Source organism: Periplaneta americana, chromosome 14 (genome assembly GCF_040183065.1).
Source record: "Periplaneta americana isolate PAMFEO1 chromosome 14, P.americana_PAMFEO1_priV1, whole genome shotgun sequence".
Taxonomy (NCBI): domain Eukaryota; kingdom Metazoa; phylum Arthropoda; class Insecta; order Blattodea; family Blattidae; genus Periplaneta; species Periplaneta americana.
In genome coordinates this window covers 67,215,998-67,239,674 of record NC_091130.1, presented here as the reverse complement: position 1 = coordinate 67,239,674, position 23,677 = coordinate 67,215,998, and the positions used below count along the sequence as shown (strand labels likewise).

At 35.7% G+C, this 23,677-nt stretch overlaps 1 protein-coding gene across 1 annotated transcript; it reads right to left on the bottom strand.

Annotated features, from left to right (window-relative positions):
- Positions 1–747: 747 nt before the first annotated feature.
- Positions 748–22,651, bottom strand: LOC138713394 (acyl-coenzyme A thioesterase 13-like). Its single transcript, XM_069845471.1, has 3 exons — positions 22,516–22,651; positions 10,651–10,835; positions 748–8,303 (listed from the first exon to the last, which is right to left on the bottom strand). The coding sequence occupies exons 1-3, from the start codon at positions 22,597–22,599 to the stop codon at positions 8,144–8,146; spliced, it is 429 nt and encodes a 142-aa protein (XP_069701572.1). The 5' UTR covers positions 22,600–22,651; the 3' UTR covers positions 748–8,143.
- Positions 22,652–23,677: the final 1,026 nt, after the last annotated feature.

The window sequence follows — 23,677 nt, the reverse complement described above, 5'->3', positions numbered from 1 at the left end:
TAATATTACGTAGACGTCCAATTCCTAACAGAAATTAATATTTTCAGAAAAGAGCTAAGGCAGCCCAACCACTAGCCTTTACAGAGGGGCGAGGAGAAGCGGGTGGAGGAAACCGGGATGCGACGTAGACAAACGGACGACAGTACCTGTGCGAAAATATGATTCAATATTGAAAGCTCTTTCGTCACTGGAAAACGCGGACGTATTTCTGAAACGTATTATACTCACTAAATCAGTACTATTTACTTTGACTGCATACGCGGCCTTAGTTCTAAGTGGAGGAAGGTTGGAAGTTTACTAGTAGAGGGGGTGTGAGTGAAGTACATTAAAAAGCTCGGGTACAATAAAAATTTAAGTAAAAATAAAATGATGTCCCTGTGTATGTATATGTGACGGTCACTCAAAAAGTAAAGCACAATTTTTTTTAAATTTATTTGTTATTCTATACCTTTGCAATTTATGGAGGTCTTAGATACATCCTTCCTTTGACTTCGTGTATTAAGTCTCACAAACAAGCCTGCTTAAATCATTTGTATTACCGCATCTGTTTCCTCTTTAATGATCACAGCAAGTAACAATGCAATACCAGTGTGAAGATGTACAGTAAGTTCATTAATATTTTTACACTAATTCCTTGATATTCCCCCTTGAAAGTACGAGGGAAAGCTATATCTTTTATTTAAAGGGAAATGAGTAGGTTACTGAGAAGGTAAGATACAATAAGTTAAACTGCCAAATTGTATGAAGTATATTTATTTTTATATACTTTATATAAAAACAACAAATATGTCAAGCATGTATTCATAGACAACAGTTATAACCAGTATGATGTCATTACATCAACGGTGACCAAAGCGGGTGTCGTGATTACATCGTGTAATCACAGACATTCAAACAGGTACGAGGAATTTCCTGTACATTGCTGTGTGTTCCATTCACGTACTGAAGGCAAGCAGTGGTGGTATCATGGTTCTACAAACTCTGTCTCTACAAGCAGTAAGAGGTGGTTTCGTAAAGAATGAGAAGGAGAACTTTTTTTGTTGTTCTGTCGGACAAAATGTAATATGTTTACTTTGCTCAACGGTTCAACTAGGAGTATATAGAAACATGAATTGCCACGCCGAACAATGTATTACTTACTGGCTTTTAAGGAACCCGGAGGTTCATTGCCGCCCTCACAAAATCCCGCCATTGATCTCTATCCTGAGCAAGATTAATCCAGTCTCTACCATCATATCCCACCTCCCTCAAATCCTTTTTGAGGTTTCGTAGCAAGCTGCTTTTTTTTACGGTGATAGGTTGTTAGCCCTTCGCCCAACCCCCAAGCTGGAGGACCACCCCTCATCGGCTGTACGCGATTGATTATTCAATATATTCACAGCTACCCTCCATATCTGGAGGCCGTCTCCTCGATCCGCAACCTGAGGACGCACCATATTATTATTGTTATTATAATTATAATTATAATTATAATTATAATTATTATTATTATTATTATTATTATTATTATTATTATTATTATTATTATTATTATTATTATTATTATTACTGACCATTAAGTATGTGTTTTTATAATTCTTCTGTACGTGCATGAATACTGATTTTTTAGATCTTCTCCTTAGAAGGATAAAATTATTAGGTTTTATCTCAGTTTTAATCTTCGTAATCTTTAGATGAGGGTAACTATTTATTAGTTATTCATTTAATAATAATATTGTAGAAAATCTGATTCAATATTATGTGCCAATGAACTGTTAAACGCCAGGAATTGACATGTCTTAAATCATAGCCAGGAAAAGAAAGATGATATAAATAAAATGTAAGGAAGTCAGTTACATAATGGGGTTTGAAATATCTCGTGCTCTAAAGCTTTTTAATAGAACAACATTTCTCAAAAGAGTATTGATTAAAATAGCTTAAATACTGTAACTTGTCCATAAGAAGTTTTTAATTTTGAAAAACTACGAAGTTCTCGACAAAGTATCGAGAGAAGAATTTAGAAAATTTCTGATTATATTTAAGAAGAAGGTTAAAAAAAAAAAGAAAGAAAAATCGTATATTATTCACTGGTTCTTGACAGCAGTGACATTACTGACACAGCAAAGCTTGAGATCTTTATCCGCGGGATTGATCAAAATGTTAGTACAAGAACCACCACTGGTTGTAGTTTTCATGCCAAGTACCTTTCCTCCGTCTCCTTACTTCATAGGCTGTCTTTCGCATGTAATCACTGCACCTCGAGTTTTGGTCACCGATGCATTACGTGGAACCCTTAATCAACAGTTTAGCTTCAGAAGACAAAAAATACTCGTATGTAGTCGTAGGCCGATAGAGTCTGAAAATCCATTCCAGAGTTAGTAAGGCTGGTTGTTATTCTACCAATATTTATACAGTTTTTTATCATTATTTCTAAGCAACATGTGAATCATGATCACAAAAAATTAGGGAACATTCTAAAAATCTTGTGGTGCAATTTTTGAAAGTTCAGATTATGATGGTCGTTAGAAGAAAATAAGGTAGAGAATATTATTATTATTATTATTATTATTATTATTATTATTATTATTATTATTATTATTATTATTATTAAGGGGCTGAGGTATGCAATTGAATAAACTTACTGATTATTATAGTAGCAGCGTTGATTGTTCGAAATGGAGACGGATACCGGACCTCCAGTTAAATGTGACTGTGTAATGCAGAGGTCTCCAAAAAGCGTATCGTCATTCGTGCTCTCGATGCTGCCCGCAGAACACAGTGTGCTGTAAGACTAGAGAAGGGGAAGAGACTCGTACCTCAACAGATGGGAGCCATCTGTGGGGGATCGCGGCAACGGTCTGCTTATGTTTACAAATAATATCAAAAGAATAAGAAATATCATACGTTTGTATATTATTTTGACATACTATGAAGCTGCAACCCCGTCTGTTGCTATTGACACAAGCCATTGCAAATTCAATCTCTTCTGTTCTATGGTGTCTTTCAGTGCCTGGAAAAGATCTTCTCCAGTTGTATTTTGTAATTACATCTAGAAGACATTCAGACACAGTAAAATGTTAATTAACTCCTCGGATGAAAATGGCTAGGTGAGCTTTGTCATTTCTATCTGTGCTTTCGTCCAATGCAAGTGAGTAAGCTACAAACTGGTTAGTTGTGGTTTCGACTTCAGATTCAATTACATTTACAATCTTGAAATTCCTTCTCTGAACTGTAATTGGAAACAATTTAATTTTCTTAAACTTTGACTTTGTTCTGGACACTGTATTTTAGTAACGTCCTGCATGCATGATTTTACAAATGATGCTTCTGTAAAGGGCTTCATTGATTTTCCAATATTCCAAGCTAGAACATAGCTAGCAAGAAGCTTTTTTTTTGTTTAAGACTGAGGACACGTGTGTGATTTGTGTTTGTATTTTCTTGTTTTATATTTATCAAAATATTTATAGGCCTACGCATTTCACCTAAAATTAAACGAAAAACTATAACTTATGTTTGTCATGCGGATCTCAGTAATATACTGATTAACCAACAGTTATACAGATAGCCTCAAAATAAATTATTTTCACATGTCCAACATGCTTGTAATTGTATGATATTCTTTGTGAAGAGTTGAGTATTGTCGTCGCATGTTGAAATTTAACATACGCTTAAGAATTTTCGAACAAATTAAGCATTTCATATTCTCCCCACTAACACAAAAAAATTTATTTTTCTATTTATCCTTGATTGTACTAAATCCATGATTAGAAGACATTGTGAAATGATGGAACACTTCGACCAACATAGTGATAATGGCAGTCCGCCACTGCTCTTCGTTTGCTCATAAACACTAAGTACAGTACAGGTGGGGATGGGTGAGGCGGATCGCGCTTATTACGTATTGGCTTCGGTTCCGTTCAGGGGCTTACTCGCGAGTAGGCTTTTGGAGACGTCTGGTGTAATGTGCGATCTGCATCGGTGTAATTTTTCTTCTCGGTCGTTTGAAAACAAAAAATTAATTTTGCAGAAAGATCGTCCGGCTCCTCAATTAAATATTTGCACCGAAGTTAAAACTTGCGTAAGGCATTTTAATTCTAATTTATATGACAATAATGATTGGTTCTTCAGTTCAAAAATTATATTGCTGGCCTTGCCTTCTTTTTTTCTAACGATAAAATTATTTGGAATCACGGGGGTTATAATATGAACAATGTGTGCAAGGCTATAAAATAGCACAGTCTTTCTCAGAATCACCTGCATGCAATAATAATATTTAAAAAAAACTTTTGGTACATCTAGGACAGCTCTGCCCACTGGGGACATTCGGCTACGAGGGCATAGAGCGAGAGACGGGGCAGTGCACGGATCGTCGCGTCGTAGTGTTGCTGTCTGCGGAGTCGTAGGGCCGTATTCATAGATATTCTTAGCGCGAGCTTTCGGTGAATGATCAGCGAACTAACGTTTTTCATATTCATAAACCAGTGTTAGCAATATGATATGATATGAATCCCATTTAGCACGCTCGTAGCGCGGGCTAGCGAAATGTCTATGAATAGCACCCTGAGAGTCGTGTTGTGGCGGATGTAGTTAGTACATTGTACAATCTGCATCGTATATAGAGCGTTCGGAGTTTAGAAAATACCATCGGGTATATAGGCGTCTTCTTAGAGGACAGTGGACACACCCCATTTGTGTGATATAACTAAAATAAGTTATTTACGTATTTTCTAACGTATATAAAATAACAAGTAAAAGTCCACACCTGTGGAGTAACGGTTAGCACGTCTGGCCGCAAAACCAGGTGGCCCGGGTTCGAATCCCGGACGGAACAAGTTACCTGGTTGAGGATTTTTCCGCGGTTTTTCCTCAACCCAATATGAGCAAATGCTGGGTAACTATCGGTGCTGGACCCCGAACCCATTTCACTTGCATTATCACCATTTCATTCAGACGCTAAACAACCTGAGATGCTGATACAGCGTCGTAAAATAACCTACTAAAAAAAGTAAAATCTAAATACACTGTAAGCATTACTTCAAATATAAACGCTTTATATTGTTTATAAATAGACTTAGACCTATATGTTACTTATTTCCAATAGCCGAATAAATGGAATAGATTTACTTCTGTTATTTTATATACGTTAGAAAATACGCAAATAATTTTTTTAAAAATTATAGTAGAAAGAGGGGATCATCCGCTAAGAAAACGCCTATATGCCCAATAGTATTTTCTAAACTCCGAGCGCTCTAATAATATGGATCCGAACAATGCAGATTGGAGAGGAGATACGTAGGTTCCTATACCTAGGATGTAGATTGGAAAGAAACATATTTGTTTCGTCAAGTACAGCCAGTGCCACTGTTTCTGGCGTGTGAAATAAGTAATGGGAACGTTGAGAGCGAGTATCTTATCTTTGCCATAAAATGTGGGCGAGAAAGCTGACAACTGTGACTGGCAGAGTGCTGACGTCACATGTGTTTAGGAGGTGGTACCACTCTCAGCCGAAGTGGCAACAGATGCCACTGACTGGACAGTGTACTTAAGGACACGCCCCAGAAACGCGAGTGTCTTGCCTTTGACGCAGTGGGCAGATTGCTAATGAGACGTGCTGGATGGCTTTTTACTGAAGGACACGCGTCAAAATCGCTGGCACTGACTATAGATGAACGATCGAGATGTCTGATATATGGACTTTCGTGGCCAATATAATGTGGAGTGCCACTATAAAAATAAACATGCTAAAACCAATGATTTGGTCGTAGAAGAGGGTCGTAAAACCAATTATTTGGTCGTAGAAGAGGGTCGTACAAAAATAACTCAGATCTTTTTCTTTTAATTGGTTTATTTTATGACGCTTTATCGACTGCTATCATTATCTAGTTCTGAGTAAGATGATAATACCAGCGAAATAGTCCAAGGCCCAACGCCAAAGTTGCCTAGCATTTGTTCTTAATGGATTGAGAGAAATCCAGAAAAAATCTCATCCAAGTAACTTTCTCAAGCAGGATTTGAACCCGGGTCTCCTCGTTTCGCGGTCAGACAATAATAATAATAATAATAATAATAATAATAATAATGATAATAATAATAGTAATAACAATAATAATGTTTCTGTTATTATTAATAGTTGCAGTTATTAATAGTTCGGGGCAGTTCTCTTGGACTGACCTGATCTAGGATGGATCACATGACTGATAACAAAAAAAAAGTGAGTGTCCAAAAGCATAATGAACTTATTAGCAGAACAGAGACATAATGAAACGTTTGATCGATGTTATTTGTTTTTGGGAAAGCAAGAACAAGTTTTCAGAGACCACAACGAAGGCAGAGATTCTTCAAATAGAGGAAACTATGTTGAATACTCTAGCTACTATATAACGTCTTTGAACTGAACTTAGTATTGCCACAGTCGGCTTCTAATATCAAAAACTACAGAATACTATTCTTCTTAACTTTGAATGGATTGGCAACCACTTTTTTCAAAATCAACTGAAAGAAGTCATGCGCTATATGAGGAAGTCAGGATTGCCCAAAGTGTCGGCCACATGCAAGAATTCAATTCACTATAAGTAGGAACAGTTTCAGATATGGCGACCAATTAATCTCATTATTTGAGAAAATGACTGATCCTGATGAAAAGTGGGATGACGAGGCGTTTATTTCTGCCGGTGAGTTTTTAGTTTAATCGAAGGACTTTAACTTCTATTTTATGTTGAGAGTATTTGGAAGTATTTTCCCTCTTACTGATGTTTTCTTCTCTGTATTGCAAACAACGTCTCGTCATAGTGGTTATTGTGTCAATAAAGTCCAAGAGATGAAAATAAAACTTGAAGCAAGACGTGAGAACTTTAAAGAAATATGGGGCATGATAGAACTAAGAGGGAATGTAAATGAGGTAGAGAGAAAAAGAGCAAAATGAAATAAAGTACTTGATATTAAATACCTGTTTTGTGAAATTGATACAATTTTATTTTGAAACAACTCAATAACAGGTTCGATAATCTCGATTCCCTACGCTTCTTGGAACTGATTAATCCCATTAATTCAGATCAGAATAAAAGGATGTTCCCCGAAATCGGTTTTGATTTCCTTAAAGACAGTTACCCCAACATGTTTGACTTTCCTGCTCTTCGATCTCAATTAACTGTCACATATTTCGGACGACCTGCGTAAAAAATGTTAATGAAATATTAGTTTTCGCCACTTCCTTTCCTCACCTATCATCCTTTCATTCAAATTCCCGTTACTACTTCTTGTTTTCAGATCGCTCTACAGGCGGCCCTCCGAAGCTGCTGGCTCTCTTGACCGACCTCCGTGGATTTCATTCAAGTGATGATAGCTTCTGCAACGGAACCCGGGACAGACCTTCTCGGGGGAGGACTTCCGCCTCGAGCCGTTAAGGGAGCCTTGGGGGGGGGGGTTGCCGAAGCAGGAATGGTACATGGGCTCTGTTGGCTGTAGGGACCGGTCGTTAAGGGGGTCAAGTGGTTAGGTCGGTGCGCGTAGACGATCGGTGGAGACGCAAGTCATCCCATATAGGGGGTGTACAATAGACCTCAGATCGTAGTGCGTGGGATGTTCCCTCCCTCCTTCCCTTCTAACAAGAGAAAAAAAAAGAAAAAAATTAGTTTTCATAAAATCAAACCATCTGAATGCAGCATTAGGAGAGGTAGTGAAACTGTGAACTTATTCTATCAATTCCCGCTACAAGTGCTTTCATATAGAAAAGTTTCACTGCTTTTATTATTATTATTATTATTATTATTATTATTATTATTATTATTATCATTATCATTATCATCATCATAGTATTTTTATTTTAATATATTATTCATTAAGGAGTAGGTACATTCAATTTTGTGCTACAAAAACCTTGCGTTTATTACTGTACCCTTATTTATTTGTATCGTAATGTTTTAATTTCTCATTGCTTACTGCTTAACCTGTATAAAATACCACCACACGCCTTCGCTATCTCGAAATACTTGTTGGAAAGGACATCTGGTCTATATATTTTTTAAAAGATCGTAGTCCTTATCATTCCACTATACCGCCCACGCTGAAGTCCTTATCAGACTGTTAAATGTGATTACTAAGTGCAAGTTTGTTTGGTCTACTTGCCAGGAAGTTTTAGCACACAACATAACATTACAACCGACTACTACACTGACCCGATGTGCTTGGTGTGGGACGCTTTGGCTATCAATTTTCCAGTCTCCTTCATCTTCAACTCGATATCCAGAAATGCCAAAGACTTGCCAGCTTTCAGAGTGTTACAGTCTATCACGACTGTTTCTCCTGTCGTAGCTGTTTTCAAGTAACTGTTAAAAAGAGAGAACATAAAACTAGTAGAACTGTTATTTAACACCAGCAAAACATTAGAGAATACTGCAGTAATATCTAATATGAACTTCTGTTAGGGATATTAGTGAAGCCCAAAAGAAGAAATAACTTAAGTTAGATATTTAAAAAAAAACTATTAATATTGTAAAGGGGCATTGGTGGAAAGATATACGGCTTCTCTAAATTAGTTATAGACAAAGAAAAGTAAGTCGTCATTGTCATCGTCATCTTCATCTTCATCCTCTTGGTGGCGGTGGTGCAAAGTTTTATTTGTTTGGGGGGTAAAATTTATGTGGTGAGCGATTTTTATGACAAGTCTTGCCATAATTTTGTGACGGGAGGGGGGGAACTATGCTATACTATCAACTAGCTTAAAACTATAAATTTAGTGAGCTAAAGGAGATTCAATATTCCGAAATTGAAGGGCGAGAAAACTAAGCAATATTATTAGGTCGAAATTTCAAATAGGTTTGCCGCTGTAGGAAGTTCCGAGGAGTTGAGGAAGAATTAGATGTTAATAGTGTGTGGGAAAATATCAGAGATAATATCAAAATTGCAGCCGAGTAGAACATAGGTTATTATGAAAATAAGAAAAAAAAACGTGGTTTGATGAAGATTGTTGCAATGTAGTAGAAAGAAGGAAACAGGAAAAATTGAAATTCTTGACGAAATTCAAATACAAACTAGTCATTTATACCTGAAGTCGAAATTGCGATAGAAAAGCTGAAAAATTTCAAGTCTCCAGAAACTTGATTTGTGGAAACTTGATATAAGGAAACTTGATTTGTGGTAGACATCACTTGACAAAAGGAAATCTGATTCATTCCAGTGCAGTGCATTAAAAACTGCATGATACGACAAATATTTAGTTTTTTTTTGTTTGCGGAAATGCAATTAATTTTGCACAGTATTAAAAACAGCTTTTTAAGTATTTTCTGGTAGAAATGCAAAACAATTTTGGCAGTCACAGATGGATACCGAATCCATTTTGTAGATAATTGAGTACAACTGGCTGTAATTCTAAAAAAAAAATATTGAGGAAAAACTCGATGAAATATATATGAACTGATGAAATGTTGAAACTGTGTTTTTTTTTTCTCCGCGCAGAACGTACACCTGTTTTGGCTCTAAAGATTGTAAGAATACCTCGAGCTATTTATTTTTTATATATATTTACAAATTTGTATTTATGCGAAATAAGTTTCTATTTTATGATTTCTATCGATACAAAAGCGAGAAATTGAAAATGATATCAGTTTGTGAACATAGAATTCAGATTTGAGAAGCTGATTTCTTAAAAACCGACACTTTTATCACATTTTATTATCTTTTACTTTATAGCTATTCAAATATTTGTTTTTTTATTTTTCATGTTCAACGTTTTTTATCTTTCTAAATGCAACATAAATCTATGAAGATGTTTTTTGTTTTATTTTGTAAATCATCTCGCGACCCCCTTAGCACTTTACGCGACCCCTACTGTGGAAACCACCGCTCTACTCGCTTGACTACTGATAATCTTTCTCTTAATGCCCCAATTACCAAATAATGGTCAGAATTACAGTCTGCCCCCTAAAGGTTCGAATGTCTACTATACTAGTATGTCTTCGTTTATCTATCAAGATATGATCTATTTGGTTGTGTGTCAAGGGTGATATTTAAAGTTTGAAATAAAATTACAAATTATCATAAAATATAAAAATATATAGCTACTTGTGTATATGTTATGGAATACTCCATTGAATAATAGAGTTTCTTAATTAAAAAGACCCTAGGAGCGACACATGACGTTTTCCCATAATAAAATTTGGTTAGTGGTAAAGCAAATTTCCTGAGTTAAAAAAGTGGTACAGCATTAAAAAAAAATAGGTTGAGAACCGCTGAAATAGTTGATAGATTTGAACTGACTGAAAAAAGTGGATCATCGACAAAGAAGTGGAGTGACGTTGCATCATGAACGGGTGGGATTCACCGATCTCACGTGCAGGAGGAGAGCAAGGCAGAGAGAATTGTTATTGCGACAGCTGATCCGTCTATGGATTTGAAATAACCATTTTTGGGATATGTCCTAGTTCATCTTTCAAACAAATTAATTGTGTCTCTTTTTAAATGCGGAATCTTTCTTCGAATTATTTGAAGGAGGCGAGGCTCCTCTATTAATTTTATTGGGGAGGGACGCCCCTGTCTTTATAAGTTGAGGGGGCAGAAAGTGCCTTGCCTTCCCAAAGTCGGCGCCTTCAACATCATCGCTAATGTCACTGTCACTATGACCACCATTACCATAATGAAAACACAATAACTAGAGAACAGGATAGCCTAACTTACGAGATGTGAAGATCAACAGTGACGCCTGGCACACCAACCTCGTGGGTCATAAGAGCCATGGTAGATAACATATCGACTAGTGTGGCAGTCATTCCACCATGCAGCGTACCCCTCTTGTTCTGGTGCTCAGGCGCCAACAATAGCTCAGCCTGGAGACTGCCTTCCCCCACATTCGTAATCTTCACCTGAAACAACATTAAAAAAATTATGTCTGGGTGTGAAGCTAGTAGACCCAGATTTGATTCCTAGCACAGATTCCACAGAAACTGCGAGTCCCTTGTCTTGTGCTGACCACTTGTGGGGGCTAGATTTGGTTCATGAGTAGGACCGGATTTATAGGTTTTACCTATTTTTTTCCTTACTTCTAAATTAATATTTTCTTAGACAATTTTCCGAATAATGATCGTAAGAGTCATATATACAGGGTGAGTCAGAAAGAAAGGTACATGATATGAGGGGTGATGATATTGGTGATTCTGAACAAAAAAGTTTCTATGAAAATATGCCCTGTTCTTAATAGAATCTGGCACATAGCTGTTTGAAAATCACGGGCGTCAGTCTCATGTCCTTCATCAGCACTCATTTGCCGACACAACCAAAACGACATTAGGTTGTAGTGGAAACGATGAAACGTATCCTGGGCGTTGGATCGGTCGCGGTGGAGTCATTTCTTGGCCACCGAGGTCACCCGACATTACTACATTGGATTACTGTGCGAAGTTGGCTTGAGAGCGAAGTCTACAAGCGCAAAGTAGAAACTTCTCACATTTTACATGCTTATGCTTAAGTATAGGAATGCCCGTACATGTTCTGTAAAGAAAAATACACAATTAAACAGATCATAAGGTAACAATATTTAAATTTACTATCACCTGCACTTTTCGTGTTTCTCATTGTTTCCTTTAGTTGTCTCCGAAACAGTTAAGAACAGAACATACTGTATGTTCATATAAACATTTTTGTTCAAAATCACCAATATTATTACCCCTCAAACAATGTACCTTTCCTCCTCACTCACCCTGTATATAAATTCTGTTGGACCTAAGAAAACTTAAATTAGACCTTAAGAACTAAAAAGTCTAAATCATAATTAATATGTATTATTCTCTATTTACTGCATTTTATATGAATAGGTATAATTTAGAAATTTCAATTCATCTAATAATTTTTATCCTCTTTTGACCTGGAGAAAGTGACCCAATCTGCGGTCTTTACCCCTTCAGTCTTAAGTTTTTTTTTGGATAAAATGGTTAACAGGGAATTCCAGCACGATGGGGCAACTTACAATAGTCCGGAAGAGAAGGCCACGGCTTTTGCTGAAGTCCTCGAAAATTCATTTCATCCACACGGCGGCTAGTATGACATACACACGACAAATTAGTGCAAGACACATCTACACGCTTACTAAACATGGACCTTAACAACGATGACGCACCAGAAGTCCGTTCTGCTAATGTTCAACAGGTAAAATGACAAGTTAGACACCTGCCAAATAGATAAGCTCTGGCCCCGAGATCATACAGACTGAAGTACTTAAACAGCTCTCCACGAAAGCTTACAAGTTAGTAACTAATATAATTAATGCTATATTTCGGATAGGCTGTTTTCCTAAAATCTGGAAACGCTCGTGTATTATTCAAATTCCTAAGCCAGGAAAGAATAATTCTGATCCAAGAAATTATCGTCCTATCACTCTTAGGAAGAGTTGCGGAAAGATAATATAAAAAGACTCAAGTCCAAAATCTGAACAATGGTCTAATTCGACACGAACAGTTTGGATTCCGTGCAGGTCATTCGTGCACACAACAAATTGCTTCGAACAACGGAATTCATTACTATAAACCACTGATATTACTGTGTAATTCCTGCCACCAAGTTACTCTATTGACTGCGCTCCTTGTATAATGGCAGTTGACTTAATGTCACCATATATGTAGAACTTGGAGTCAGGCCACAGAGGGAAAAGCACCTGAGGAGAGAGATCCAAAGAATACAGAAAATGGAACTTTACGCTATTGTAATTAGGCCTATTTACGGCATTCGACTTCTACCAACGTAAAAACATGCCATGAGAAACCTTTCCAGTGCATGCATAACAGTTACATAGGTACTTAAGGGAAGAATGTAGGTATGTTTGGAGACAAATCTCAATATTTCTAACATTATAACCTGAAAAATTCAAGGATGATTAAAAACATTTTGTCTAATAGTGTGCAAAATTGCATGATTCTACATTAAATACATTCAGAGAAAGAGGTAGGGGAGAGAGGGGATACAGTGGACATGGGGACACAATGGATATATGCAAATTTCCCTCTATATGACCGTCCATGTTGACATCAATGACCAGAGATATTCATTTGTTCATATCTTATGAAAGTACAGTGTTTTTGACTAGAAGTACAAAGAAGATTTTCGAACAGCAGAATTTTCCAGTTTTTCGTAGTTTTGATGTAAATCTTGAGGTAAGTGCTATTCTCTGTTAAATAGTTTCTTTTCAAATCATAGTACAAGTTATAACGTTGTATATTTGTGGATATTATGAGAATTCATTTCATGTATAATACTTTAGTGAAGTTGAAATCCTTTGTGAAAGAAAAGAAAAAAAGTACCAGAAAAGAACATGGGGATATATTGGACAGTGATGTCCAATGTATCCCCTTGCATTAATATTCTTTTTTATTTATTTTTTAATATGTCTACATTAGATCAATGAACTATTTGCTTTATTTGTCTGCAGATGCCTCGAGTCTACACAAGAAAAACAGATCACGAGTTTTCTAAGGCGGATATTAAAGCAGCAGTTGATGATGTACTACTTAATAATATGTCTCTGCGGGCTTCTGCAGAACAGCATGGTGTCAAAAAATCTCGCTTGGCAATGTATGTGGAGAAATCCAGGGAGGTTGGGTTTGATTCAATGAATTTCAAGTCCAATTTTAAGAATCGTCAAGTAATTCCAGGTCATATGAAAGAAGCTCTTGCTGATTATTTGTTGTTATGTTCAGCTACGTTTTATGGGCTGACACCAAAACAAACAAGACGATTGGCTTTCGAATATGCTAAAAAGAATGAACTGATGACAATACCTGCATCTTGAGAAGCAAATAAGGAGGCTGGTTTGGATTGGTTCTCAGCATTTTTGAAAAGACACCCAGCACTCTCCATCAGAACACCAGAAGCTACAAGTCTAGCCAGAATGCAGGCATTCAATAGAGCAACAATGGGCCAGTTCTTTGATAAGTTGGACATTATGCTGCAGAGACATAAATTGATGCCGCATCAGATTTTCAATTTAAACGAGACTGGCTTGAACACTGTACCACCCGTGGTAAAATTAATCGCAAAAAAGGTGAAAAACAGGTAGGACATGTGACTTCCAGGGAGCGGGGTGAACTTGTGACGCAAGTTGGTATCATTTGAGAAAATGGGAATGCCTTACCTCGTGCGTGTATATTCCCCGTGTTCGCTTTGACAAAACACGCATGATGACTGGTGCACCTACAGGGGCCTTGGGTCTTGTCCACAAGTCAGGTTGGATGACAGCGGAAAATTTCTTGAACGTTTTGATATTTTTTAAAGAAAATGTACGTTGTTCAAAAGGAAATCCTGTGTTGCTGATCATGGATAATCATGAGTCCCACCTGAGTGTAGAAGGCCTAGATTATTGCAAGGGAAATTACATTACCAACTTGACCCTCCCACCACACAAATCCAATAAGCTCCAGCCCCTGGACCGCTGCGTGTTTGGTCCTTTCAAGAAGTTCTTCAATGAAGCAGTTAACGCCTGGCACCTTAATCATCCAAATGAAAGTGTGACAATCTTTGAATTACCACGAATGAGTGCAACTGCATGAGACAGAGTAGCGATCCCAGAAAACATTAAATCGGGATTTAAATCTTGTGGAATTTCTCCATTTGACCGAAATATATTCTCCGATGAACATTTCTTGTCGTCTGTAGTATCAGATCGCCCACCTCCAGTGCTTTTGAACCACCAAAGTTCTCCAGGATCATTTGCAGAAGAACAAGCAGGATCTAAAGTAGAAGATGCTATAATTACTTCAGTTGCCAGCTCTAGAACATTAGAAACTCCAACATCTTCGAAAACCGAAAATACATATGTCAGTCCTGAAGAAGTAAGACCCTTTCCAAAAGCACCACCTCGCAAATTGTCCTGTCGTGGGCGAAAAAGGGGTCGTTGTATGATAGCAACAGATTCTCCAGAAAAAAATGAGATTGTAGAACGGAAATGTAAAAACTCAAAGGGAAAACAGGCAGAGAAGAGGAGAGTTCGTCAGAGGTCTTCATCATCTTTAGAGGAAGTAGGTGAGAATACCTCTGACTCAGATCAAGATTCACATGAAAATGAAGTTGAACCCATTTACTCCCTACATTCTGGCGATTTTGTAATTGTCAGAGTTAGTGGCAAAAACACTTCAAGAAATTATGTAGCCCAAATTGTTAATCGAGCCGTGGATGAATATGATGTGAAATTTTTTAAACGTCAGATCGCTTCTAATCGGTTCATTGAAACTGATGAGCCAGTATCATTTGTGTCATACGAGGAGACTGTGCTGAAGTTGCCTGAACCTATTAAAGACAACAAAAAGCGTTTTGAAAATATGACCTATTTTGACTTTGATTTCATGCCATTTTGTATCCAATAATGTATTGTATTGATTGTACATATGTGAATTTAGTTGTAGTTTGTTAGTATTATTGTATTTGAAATTTAGAGACCATGTATGATCATTTTTTCTGTACACAAAATATTTTGATTTCTGTCCAATGTATCCCCATATCTGGGGATACTCTGGACAAAGTGCATTTCTTCAAATCTATTCAAATGATGATTTCAGTTTTACTGATATGAAAATGATTTAAATTTTTAGTGACAGCCAGATGTCCAACAAATCAAAACCAGGTGGAAAGAATCTTTTTAATTAATAAGCTTAGTGCACAAAAATTTAATAAGGTAAACTGCCCAGTGTATCCCCTCTCTCCCCTATATAAAGTGCACCAATTTAACATATGGACCTACCGACACCTATATTCTCCCCTTAACCAGGTGGTTACACCGCCTTTTACCCCAGCGCAGTAAACCTCGGAGCCGTTACGGAAGTTTTGGCAACGAGAAAAATAGTTTCCTTGTCAGCATGTTTACATTGTTACTCTTTTGTACTTTAACTTTTATATACTTGACAGAAAAGAAAACTCGCCAGTGGTTTGTAGACGACCCGTTAATCCCTCTATTTTATACTCGTAAGTTAAAAATGCATAACCTATGTATCCTTTTAATAATTATTACTAACAGTTCTGCTATTCAGGATTAATGAGTTTCGAAAGAATGATTTCCGGAATTTGGTTTTCGGAAACTTGAAAGTAGTATTACAGCCTTTCGGGAAAATGTTAATTCATAAAATTATACAAGAATCGTACTTTCATTTGTCCTGTGCTTAGTCTAGTAATTAGTACGTATTTTCTATAGAAAATTTTTTCAAGGGTTGTCATAGACCAGCGTTTTCCAACCTTTTTCAACGGGTGACACACGAATAGTGTAATTTAAAATCCCGCGGCACACTCATACAATCTAAACCAATGGTTCCCAACCAAGGGGGAATTTTGAGGGTTTTAGAGGGAATGTGTTTACCGAATGTTGGCTTGTGCCGCGTTCGCTGAATGTTGGCTCCTGTGGACTTACTTTTCACTCTTATTTCTCTAGCTTACTACGATAACCTTTACTATTTTCATTTTCTCGCGGCATACCAGTGGATCACACCGGTTGAAAACGGCTGACTAGGATTCCCAGATATATTGTAAAAAATACGGGACACAAAGACTTTACTAAGGGTAAGTAAACATAATATAGTAAACAAAATTGTTAGGGAGCATATTTGCATTAAGTTTAAGCTTCTTTATGTAAATTGCCTTCAAATTGCTTTTACTAAGTTATTACAGAAATATATAAAAATACTCTAGGAACTGACAATATTTTTATAAATCAATCCGCTTTGGCCTTGCAATATTTCTCTGAAGAATGAATATCACTTACCAATTGTTTATTTTGAAGAATCATGTCATGAAACGCAACACAATATTCACTGAAGAATTACAACAAGAATTGATTTTACTGTTTTTACAGACAATTTATTTTTCTCATCAGTCCATAGAGCGTTCATGCGAGAAAATAATCTTTCGACACACGCATTTGTTCCAGGGATACACATAATGAACTCCACTACCCTCTTCAAATTTGAGAGTTCTCCTTCGGCACTTTTAAAAAGATCCACCCAGACTTCATCTAAACGTCTGGTGTTGCCATCACTCACATTGAGAAATTAATAACTCACAATTATATTGGTTCATAATAGTTCATCTACAGTCATCTGCAATGATGAAGTGCAATGTTTGTAATTTGTAATATGGAATAGACATTGTAACTTTTCCGTTTTTTCTCAGTTTAGAACTCTAAAATACGGGACGGAAAGCTGTCCCGACGACTTTTCTCGGGACAACGGGATGCATTAGCGAAAAACGGGATGACCCCGTGTTTTACGGAACATCTGGGAATTCTATCATAGACGAATATCTGACGTGGAATTTACTGGCTGCCTAATGGCTTCATTTCATTGACCCGTGCCTCTGTCAGTTTCTTGTTGAGCTCTTTCAGAGCGTTATACAGCAGGAACTTGCTGAATTTAAACCTGTTCCTCTATCATTAACTCATTAGTAATGGAGTCCTTGTTGGCTTTATCTACTGCCTCGTTGCTTACTTTCTCCGTGCAAGAAACTTCGATAATCGGTTTTCTCTTCTCTATCAACTGTTGACAACCAAACATAAAATATATTTTCTGAAAACACTTACAAATAACGTTAGAGTTGGATGGGAAAATATGATATTTGAGAAACATCGTCATTCCCAGTATTTTGTATTCTTTCTTATCTAGTATTGTATGGACTTAAAATTATTGTATTTACGAGTATTTATTTGGGCTGTTAGTACACCCGACCACCGGGGAATAAATTAGGTGGCTCAAGACCGGGGAAACAAGGATAAAGCCCTCAACGGCAGTAAAATGGCGAAAGAGGTAACCCTGCTCAAGGGGATCGTACATGAGCAAACAAATCTGGAGTTTTTGAGAAGGCAGCCCCTCACTACACGCATTGCATTCTTCGCCTGACATAATTAGGAACATTAAATCCAGACGTTTGAGATGGTCAGGGCATGTAACACGTATGGGCAAATCCAGAAATGCATATAGTGTGTTAGTTGAGAGGCCGGAGGGAAAAAGACCTTTGGGGAGGCCGAGGCGTGGGTGAAAGGATAATATAAAAATGGATTTGCGAGAGGTGGGATATGACGGTAGAAACTGGATTAATCTTGCTCAGGTTAGGGACCGATGGCGGGCTTATGTGAGAGCGGCAATGAATCTTCATGTTCCTTAAAAGCCATTTGTAAGTAAGTAAATATTGCTAACGAAAAAATAAAAAACAATTACAAGATATTACAGTTCACAGAATTAGTGACATTGGATCAGACCATTAGTAATTGCAACCAATTGGAAAGTGCAAAATGAAAAAAAATATATATAATAAATAAACAAAATTAAATTAAAACCCTAGAAGTATATAAAGTGTATTTATTACCATAAGAAGAAAACATAGAAAACGTATACCAATTACGACTACAAGAATATTTAATGAATAGACCAACGAACAGTAATTTATTAAGAAGAGTGGAATAATATTAAGGAATATGTTGAAAGAGTCGCATATGAAGCAATAGGTAAGAAAAGGAAAACGAAGAAAAATAAAGGCTCAAGAAATTGAATAAAAATATAGAAAATGCAATAGCAGAAAAATGAAAAACATATATATATATTTACAAAAGAAAACTGAAGAATCCAAAGATCAATGTGAACAAAAAAGAAATTATGTTAAACAGTTAATAAGGAAAGCTCATAGAGATTCTTGGGATAGGTTCATTTCAAAATTAGAACATGACGTACTTCAGCCTACAAAACAATGAGATATTTAAACCAAACAGAAAGAGATTCAGAATGTATAAATACAGTTACTTTAGAGCAGTGGAAAGAGGATTGTAAATATTTGTGATATAATGTAAATGTAACTGAAGGAGAAAATATAATAAAGGAAGATAAGATTATAGTGATTTAAATGCATTAGAAGAACTTCAGGATGTTGTAAAAAGTATGAAAAATAGAAAATCTTGCAGATCAGATGGTATTAACGCGGAATTGTTTAAACATTTGAGTTTATTGTTACAACTTAGATTGCTACATTTATATAATGAATGCTAGCGAAATTTCGGAGCATTTAATTCATGGGGAACATCAAAGATAATCTCGTTCTTTAAAAAAGGTGAACGAAATAACTGTGGAATCTGTAGAGGCATAAGTCTGTTAAACATCATAATATAAAATAGAAAATATATGCTAAAATAATTAATAATTAATCATCGCTTGAGAACTATAACTGAAGTATTAGAGGAAGAGCAATCTGGATTCCGTAAAGGTCGCTCATGCAGTGATAACATTTTTAGCATTGAAAGAATTTGAGAAAAAAGACGAGACATCAATTTAGAAACGCACATAGTGTTCATTGACTTCGGAAAAGCTTTTGATTTTGTCGACAGAAATGAACTAATCTACGAAAGTGGGTACCCTTCACACCTTGTAGAAATAGTTAAATGCCTTTATAAAAATACAACAATGGCCTAATAATAATAAATAATTACAGGTTCACTAAAATCACAGGAAATAATGGCAAATCAAAGAAGGTAGACAAGGTTGTAGTTTGTTGCCTACGCATTTTAGCATTTATTTACATGACATTATAAAAGAAATGGAAACGAGAGGTAAATCCTGGTATAAAACTGAGCAAAAACAAATATATTAAATGCTATTATGCTGATGATATAGCGATAATACAGAATACTGAGGACGATTTATAACGATCGGTCCATAAGTTATATCAACTCAGGAAGCAGTATAGCCTAATCTGAAAATATCTTCAAGGAAAATTCAGATAATGGCTCACTGCGAAAAATATTCTGTACATTCGAAAATAATAGAAAATCAACCTCTAGAACAAATCTCTCACTTCGATTATTTAGGAAGTAATATAAGTTTCGATGTAGATAGAGACATTGAAAATAAAATATACAAATTTCAATCAATATGTGGAACATCAAAATTGCAGCTCAGAAGAACATAGGTTATTATGAAACTAAGAAAAAGAAATCGTGGTTTTGATTATTGTTGCATGGTACTAGAAAGAAAAAGAACAGGCAAAATTGAAATTCTTACAGGATCCAGTCCAGGCGAATAGGCCTAGAGATAATTATTTCAATGAAAGACGGGAAGCAAGTCGTAGACTTGCGAATGAATAAAAAGAGAGATTACGTAAAGGAAGAACTGAATGAGGTGGAAACAAAAAGTAAGAATAAAAACATTAGAGATTTATATAAAGGCATAAGGAATTTAAGATAGGATGTCAGGCAACGTTAAACGTGATCAAGGATGAGAATTGTGACTTGCTTGCAGACTCTCATTCCATTCTAAATAGATGGAAAAACTATTTTGGGAACTACTGAATGTACATAGGCAGAATAGAAATGATCGGGACGAGATTCAGATACAAACTGCTGAGCCATTTATACCTGAACTCACATTTTCTGATGTCGAAATTGCGACAGGTAGACCTAAGCTGAAAAAGTACAAATCTGCAGGTATCGATAAAATCCCAGCAGAATTAATACTAGAGGGTGAAAGTGTTTTTTCTAGCGAAATTTATAAGCTTGTACTTGCTATTTGGGAAATTATTCCAGGACAATGCAAGGAGTTCATAATTGTACCTATCTTTAAGAAGAGGGGGAAAAGACTAACTGCTGTAACTTTCGAGGAATATCACTTTTGTTGATGTCGTACAAAATTTTGCCCAATATTCTTTTGAGAAGATTAACTCCATATGTAGATGAAATTAATGGGGACCATCAGTGTGGTTTTAGGAGTAACAGATCGACTATTAATCAGATTTTTTGTATTCGACTGATATTGGAGAAAAAATGGGAGTATAAGGGTACAGTGCATCAGTTGTACATAGATTTCAAAAAGGCATATGACTCGGTTAAGAGAGAAGTTTTATATAATACTCTTATTGAATTTGGTATTCCCAAGAAAATTGTTCGATTAATTAAAATGTTCCTCACTGAAACATACAGCAGAGTCCGTATAGGTCAGTTTCTATTTCATCCTTTTCCAATTCACTGCAGGCTAAAGCAAAGAGATGCACTATCACCTTTACTTTTTAACTTTTCTCTAGAATATGCCATTAGGAAAGTGCAGGATACCAGAGGGGGTTTGGAATTGAACGAATTACATCAGCTGCTTATTTATGCAGATGACGTGAATATGTTAGGAAAAAATATACAAACTATAAGTATTAGGGAAAACATGGGAATTTTACTTGAAGCAATTAAATAGATAGGTTTGGAAGTAAATCTCGAAAAGACAAAGTATATGATTATGTCTCATAACCAGAACATAGTACGAAATGGAAATACAAAAATTGGAAATTTATCCTTTGAGAAAGTGGAAAAATTCAAATATCTTATAGTAACAGTAACAAATATAAATGGCAGTATGTAAGTAACTTTATAACGTCATTGATGTAGGCCTACTGGTTTACGCTTAGCATGTGTTCTTAACGCAGTTATGTTTCGGGTTTTTATCTTTTCATTTCGTTTATTTTTTGTGTTAAATTCTGTTGTAGTGAGTTCAGATGTAAAAAAATGGCTTGTAAGTAGCCGGCGAGAGGACTACTAAAAAAAAAAAAGATACAAAATATTTGAGTGCCAACTGCCGTCTATACATGGAACACTTCGAGAACAGCCAGTTTATGAATTCCAACAAGGACTCGTTAGGTACTTAAAACTGCTGTAAGCGAGAGAAGGGGCTGAGATGGCATTCGGGAGATACCAGGTTCAAACTTCGTAGTCGGCAAAACTGACTGGAGTTTTACATGGTTTCTCTCAGTTACAAAGGCAAATACCGTATTGGAAATTTGTATGCTATAATTCATTACCGCCTTAATCACCAATATCATAAACATTAAATCTAAATCACTTACATGAACAAAACTCTTATAACACATGATAATATAAACAGAATATGAATAATATTCATCGGCCTGCTGACATGTACGGTATCAAAGCTGTATGATCATTGATCACAAATGTTAAAGCGAGTATAAATCAATTCTTATATGTATAAAAAAAACTGCTGTACCGACAGTATTCTTGGACGTCTGTATTTTCTAATTTTTTCTGTTTGACATTGGAAGCACTTCCGTATCACTGGACTCCTGTACTATTTTTTATCTTTACATTTTCCAATCGAGAGTTGAATACGATGCCTTTAGGACTGTGGTACTCACTAGAAATTACAAGAGACCCGAATATAAGAAACAGTATCTGTCAGAGAACCTCACCAAATTTCACAATATAGGCTACTCAAACTTGGTAACACGCAGCCTTATTACATTTATGCATAAACACATTCATTACTGATTACTGTCACTGATTTTTATATTTATCCATGCTTTGACGACAGCAGTGGTCTTAAAAATTGTTTTCCGTAATATTTCATTGTGAAGCTTTCTTATAAATCGTAATTTCCCGTATTGGTTCTTAATTCAATAACAGTAAATACTTAACTAAGCACTGCTATACTTAAGTTAATTATAGTTACTGCTATTTACTTCTTAAGATAGGCTCTTCTACGTCTATTCTAAAATGAAATAAACATTATTTGATATCAATACTACCAATAATCTTCCTACGTTTTCCAGAACTCTGTCGATGTCTTTAGCCGTAACAAGTTTCTTGAATAAACTTTCCATAAATTTTAATCCGTTCCTAGACATCTTCACTTTCGGCACTCTGATTTACTTCTGAACACTTTGCACTAGTACAAAGCCTTTGTTACTTAGATAGGCAGCCCTGATATTGGGAAAGACCTAGAATTGCAGTTCATGCTTATACTTCAGCTGCCCTCTGTAGTGCAACGCCTCAACAATTAATATTCTTGTCACAATTTGTACCATACCTCTGATTACGTAGTCGGTTTTCAGTTCTATGTTTTCTCTTCAGGTTTTGTTTATGAAAATTGCAGAGCTTACTTTTTAAATTGCATATTGACTCTCTTGGCTTTCCCATAACATAATTTATTTTTCCTAATTTTCATAGTAATTTTTTATGTTGTAATTTAATGGTTTTTGGAATTATTTTAATTTAAATTGAGCACTGTGTGGTTATAGTTTTTAATGTGCTTCATAGATTTCTTCAACGAAAACATTTACTTTATTCAAAGTTGATGTAAGATTGGTTCAAAATGAGGTTTAATTTTCTTTGCAGGATGCATGTTATTTAGCACGCCTATTATCATTCTTTTGTTTCCCCGATGTATATGTTTCTTTAAGTTTTGGGAAATCCTTAAGAGTATGTGTACGTGAACGACCACAAATATTATCAGAAAATTCAGGCTCTAAATTTCTAAAATTTTATAAGTGGACAAAAATTACAAGGCACCACAACAAGACTTATTAAAACTTAAATATCTGATCAAAGTATAAAAAAGGTTACTACTAATTTTTTTTTAGAATTCACTTTTTATTTTAAATTAAATTTTTCAATATTTGAAAATTTTCACACATATTATTTCCTAACTTCACAACCATTGGAGATAGAATTCTGAAATTTTGTACACTGATTTAAAATACATTTATGCAAAAGGTAGACTACAATAATGCCCATTTCTATGAAAATAGAACAATTAGGTCACAAAACATTTTGTAAATTTTAATATATTATATATAGGACAAATAAAAAATTAATTATATTAAAATAAACAACTCTACATGTCTGAGAGTAGTCTACTTTTCAGAAATAAGTGTTTATTACATGCAGGAAAAATATTAAAGATGTCACAGAGACCATAACAAT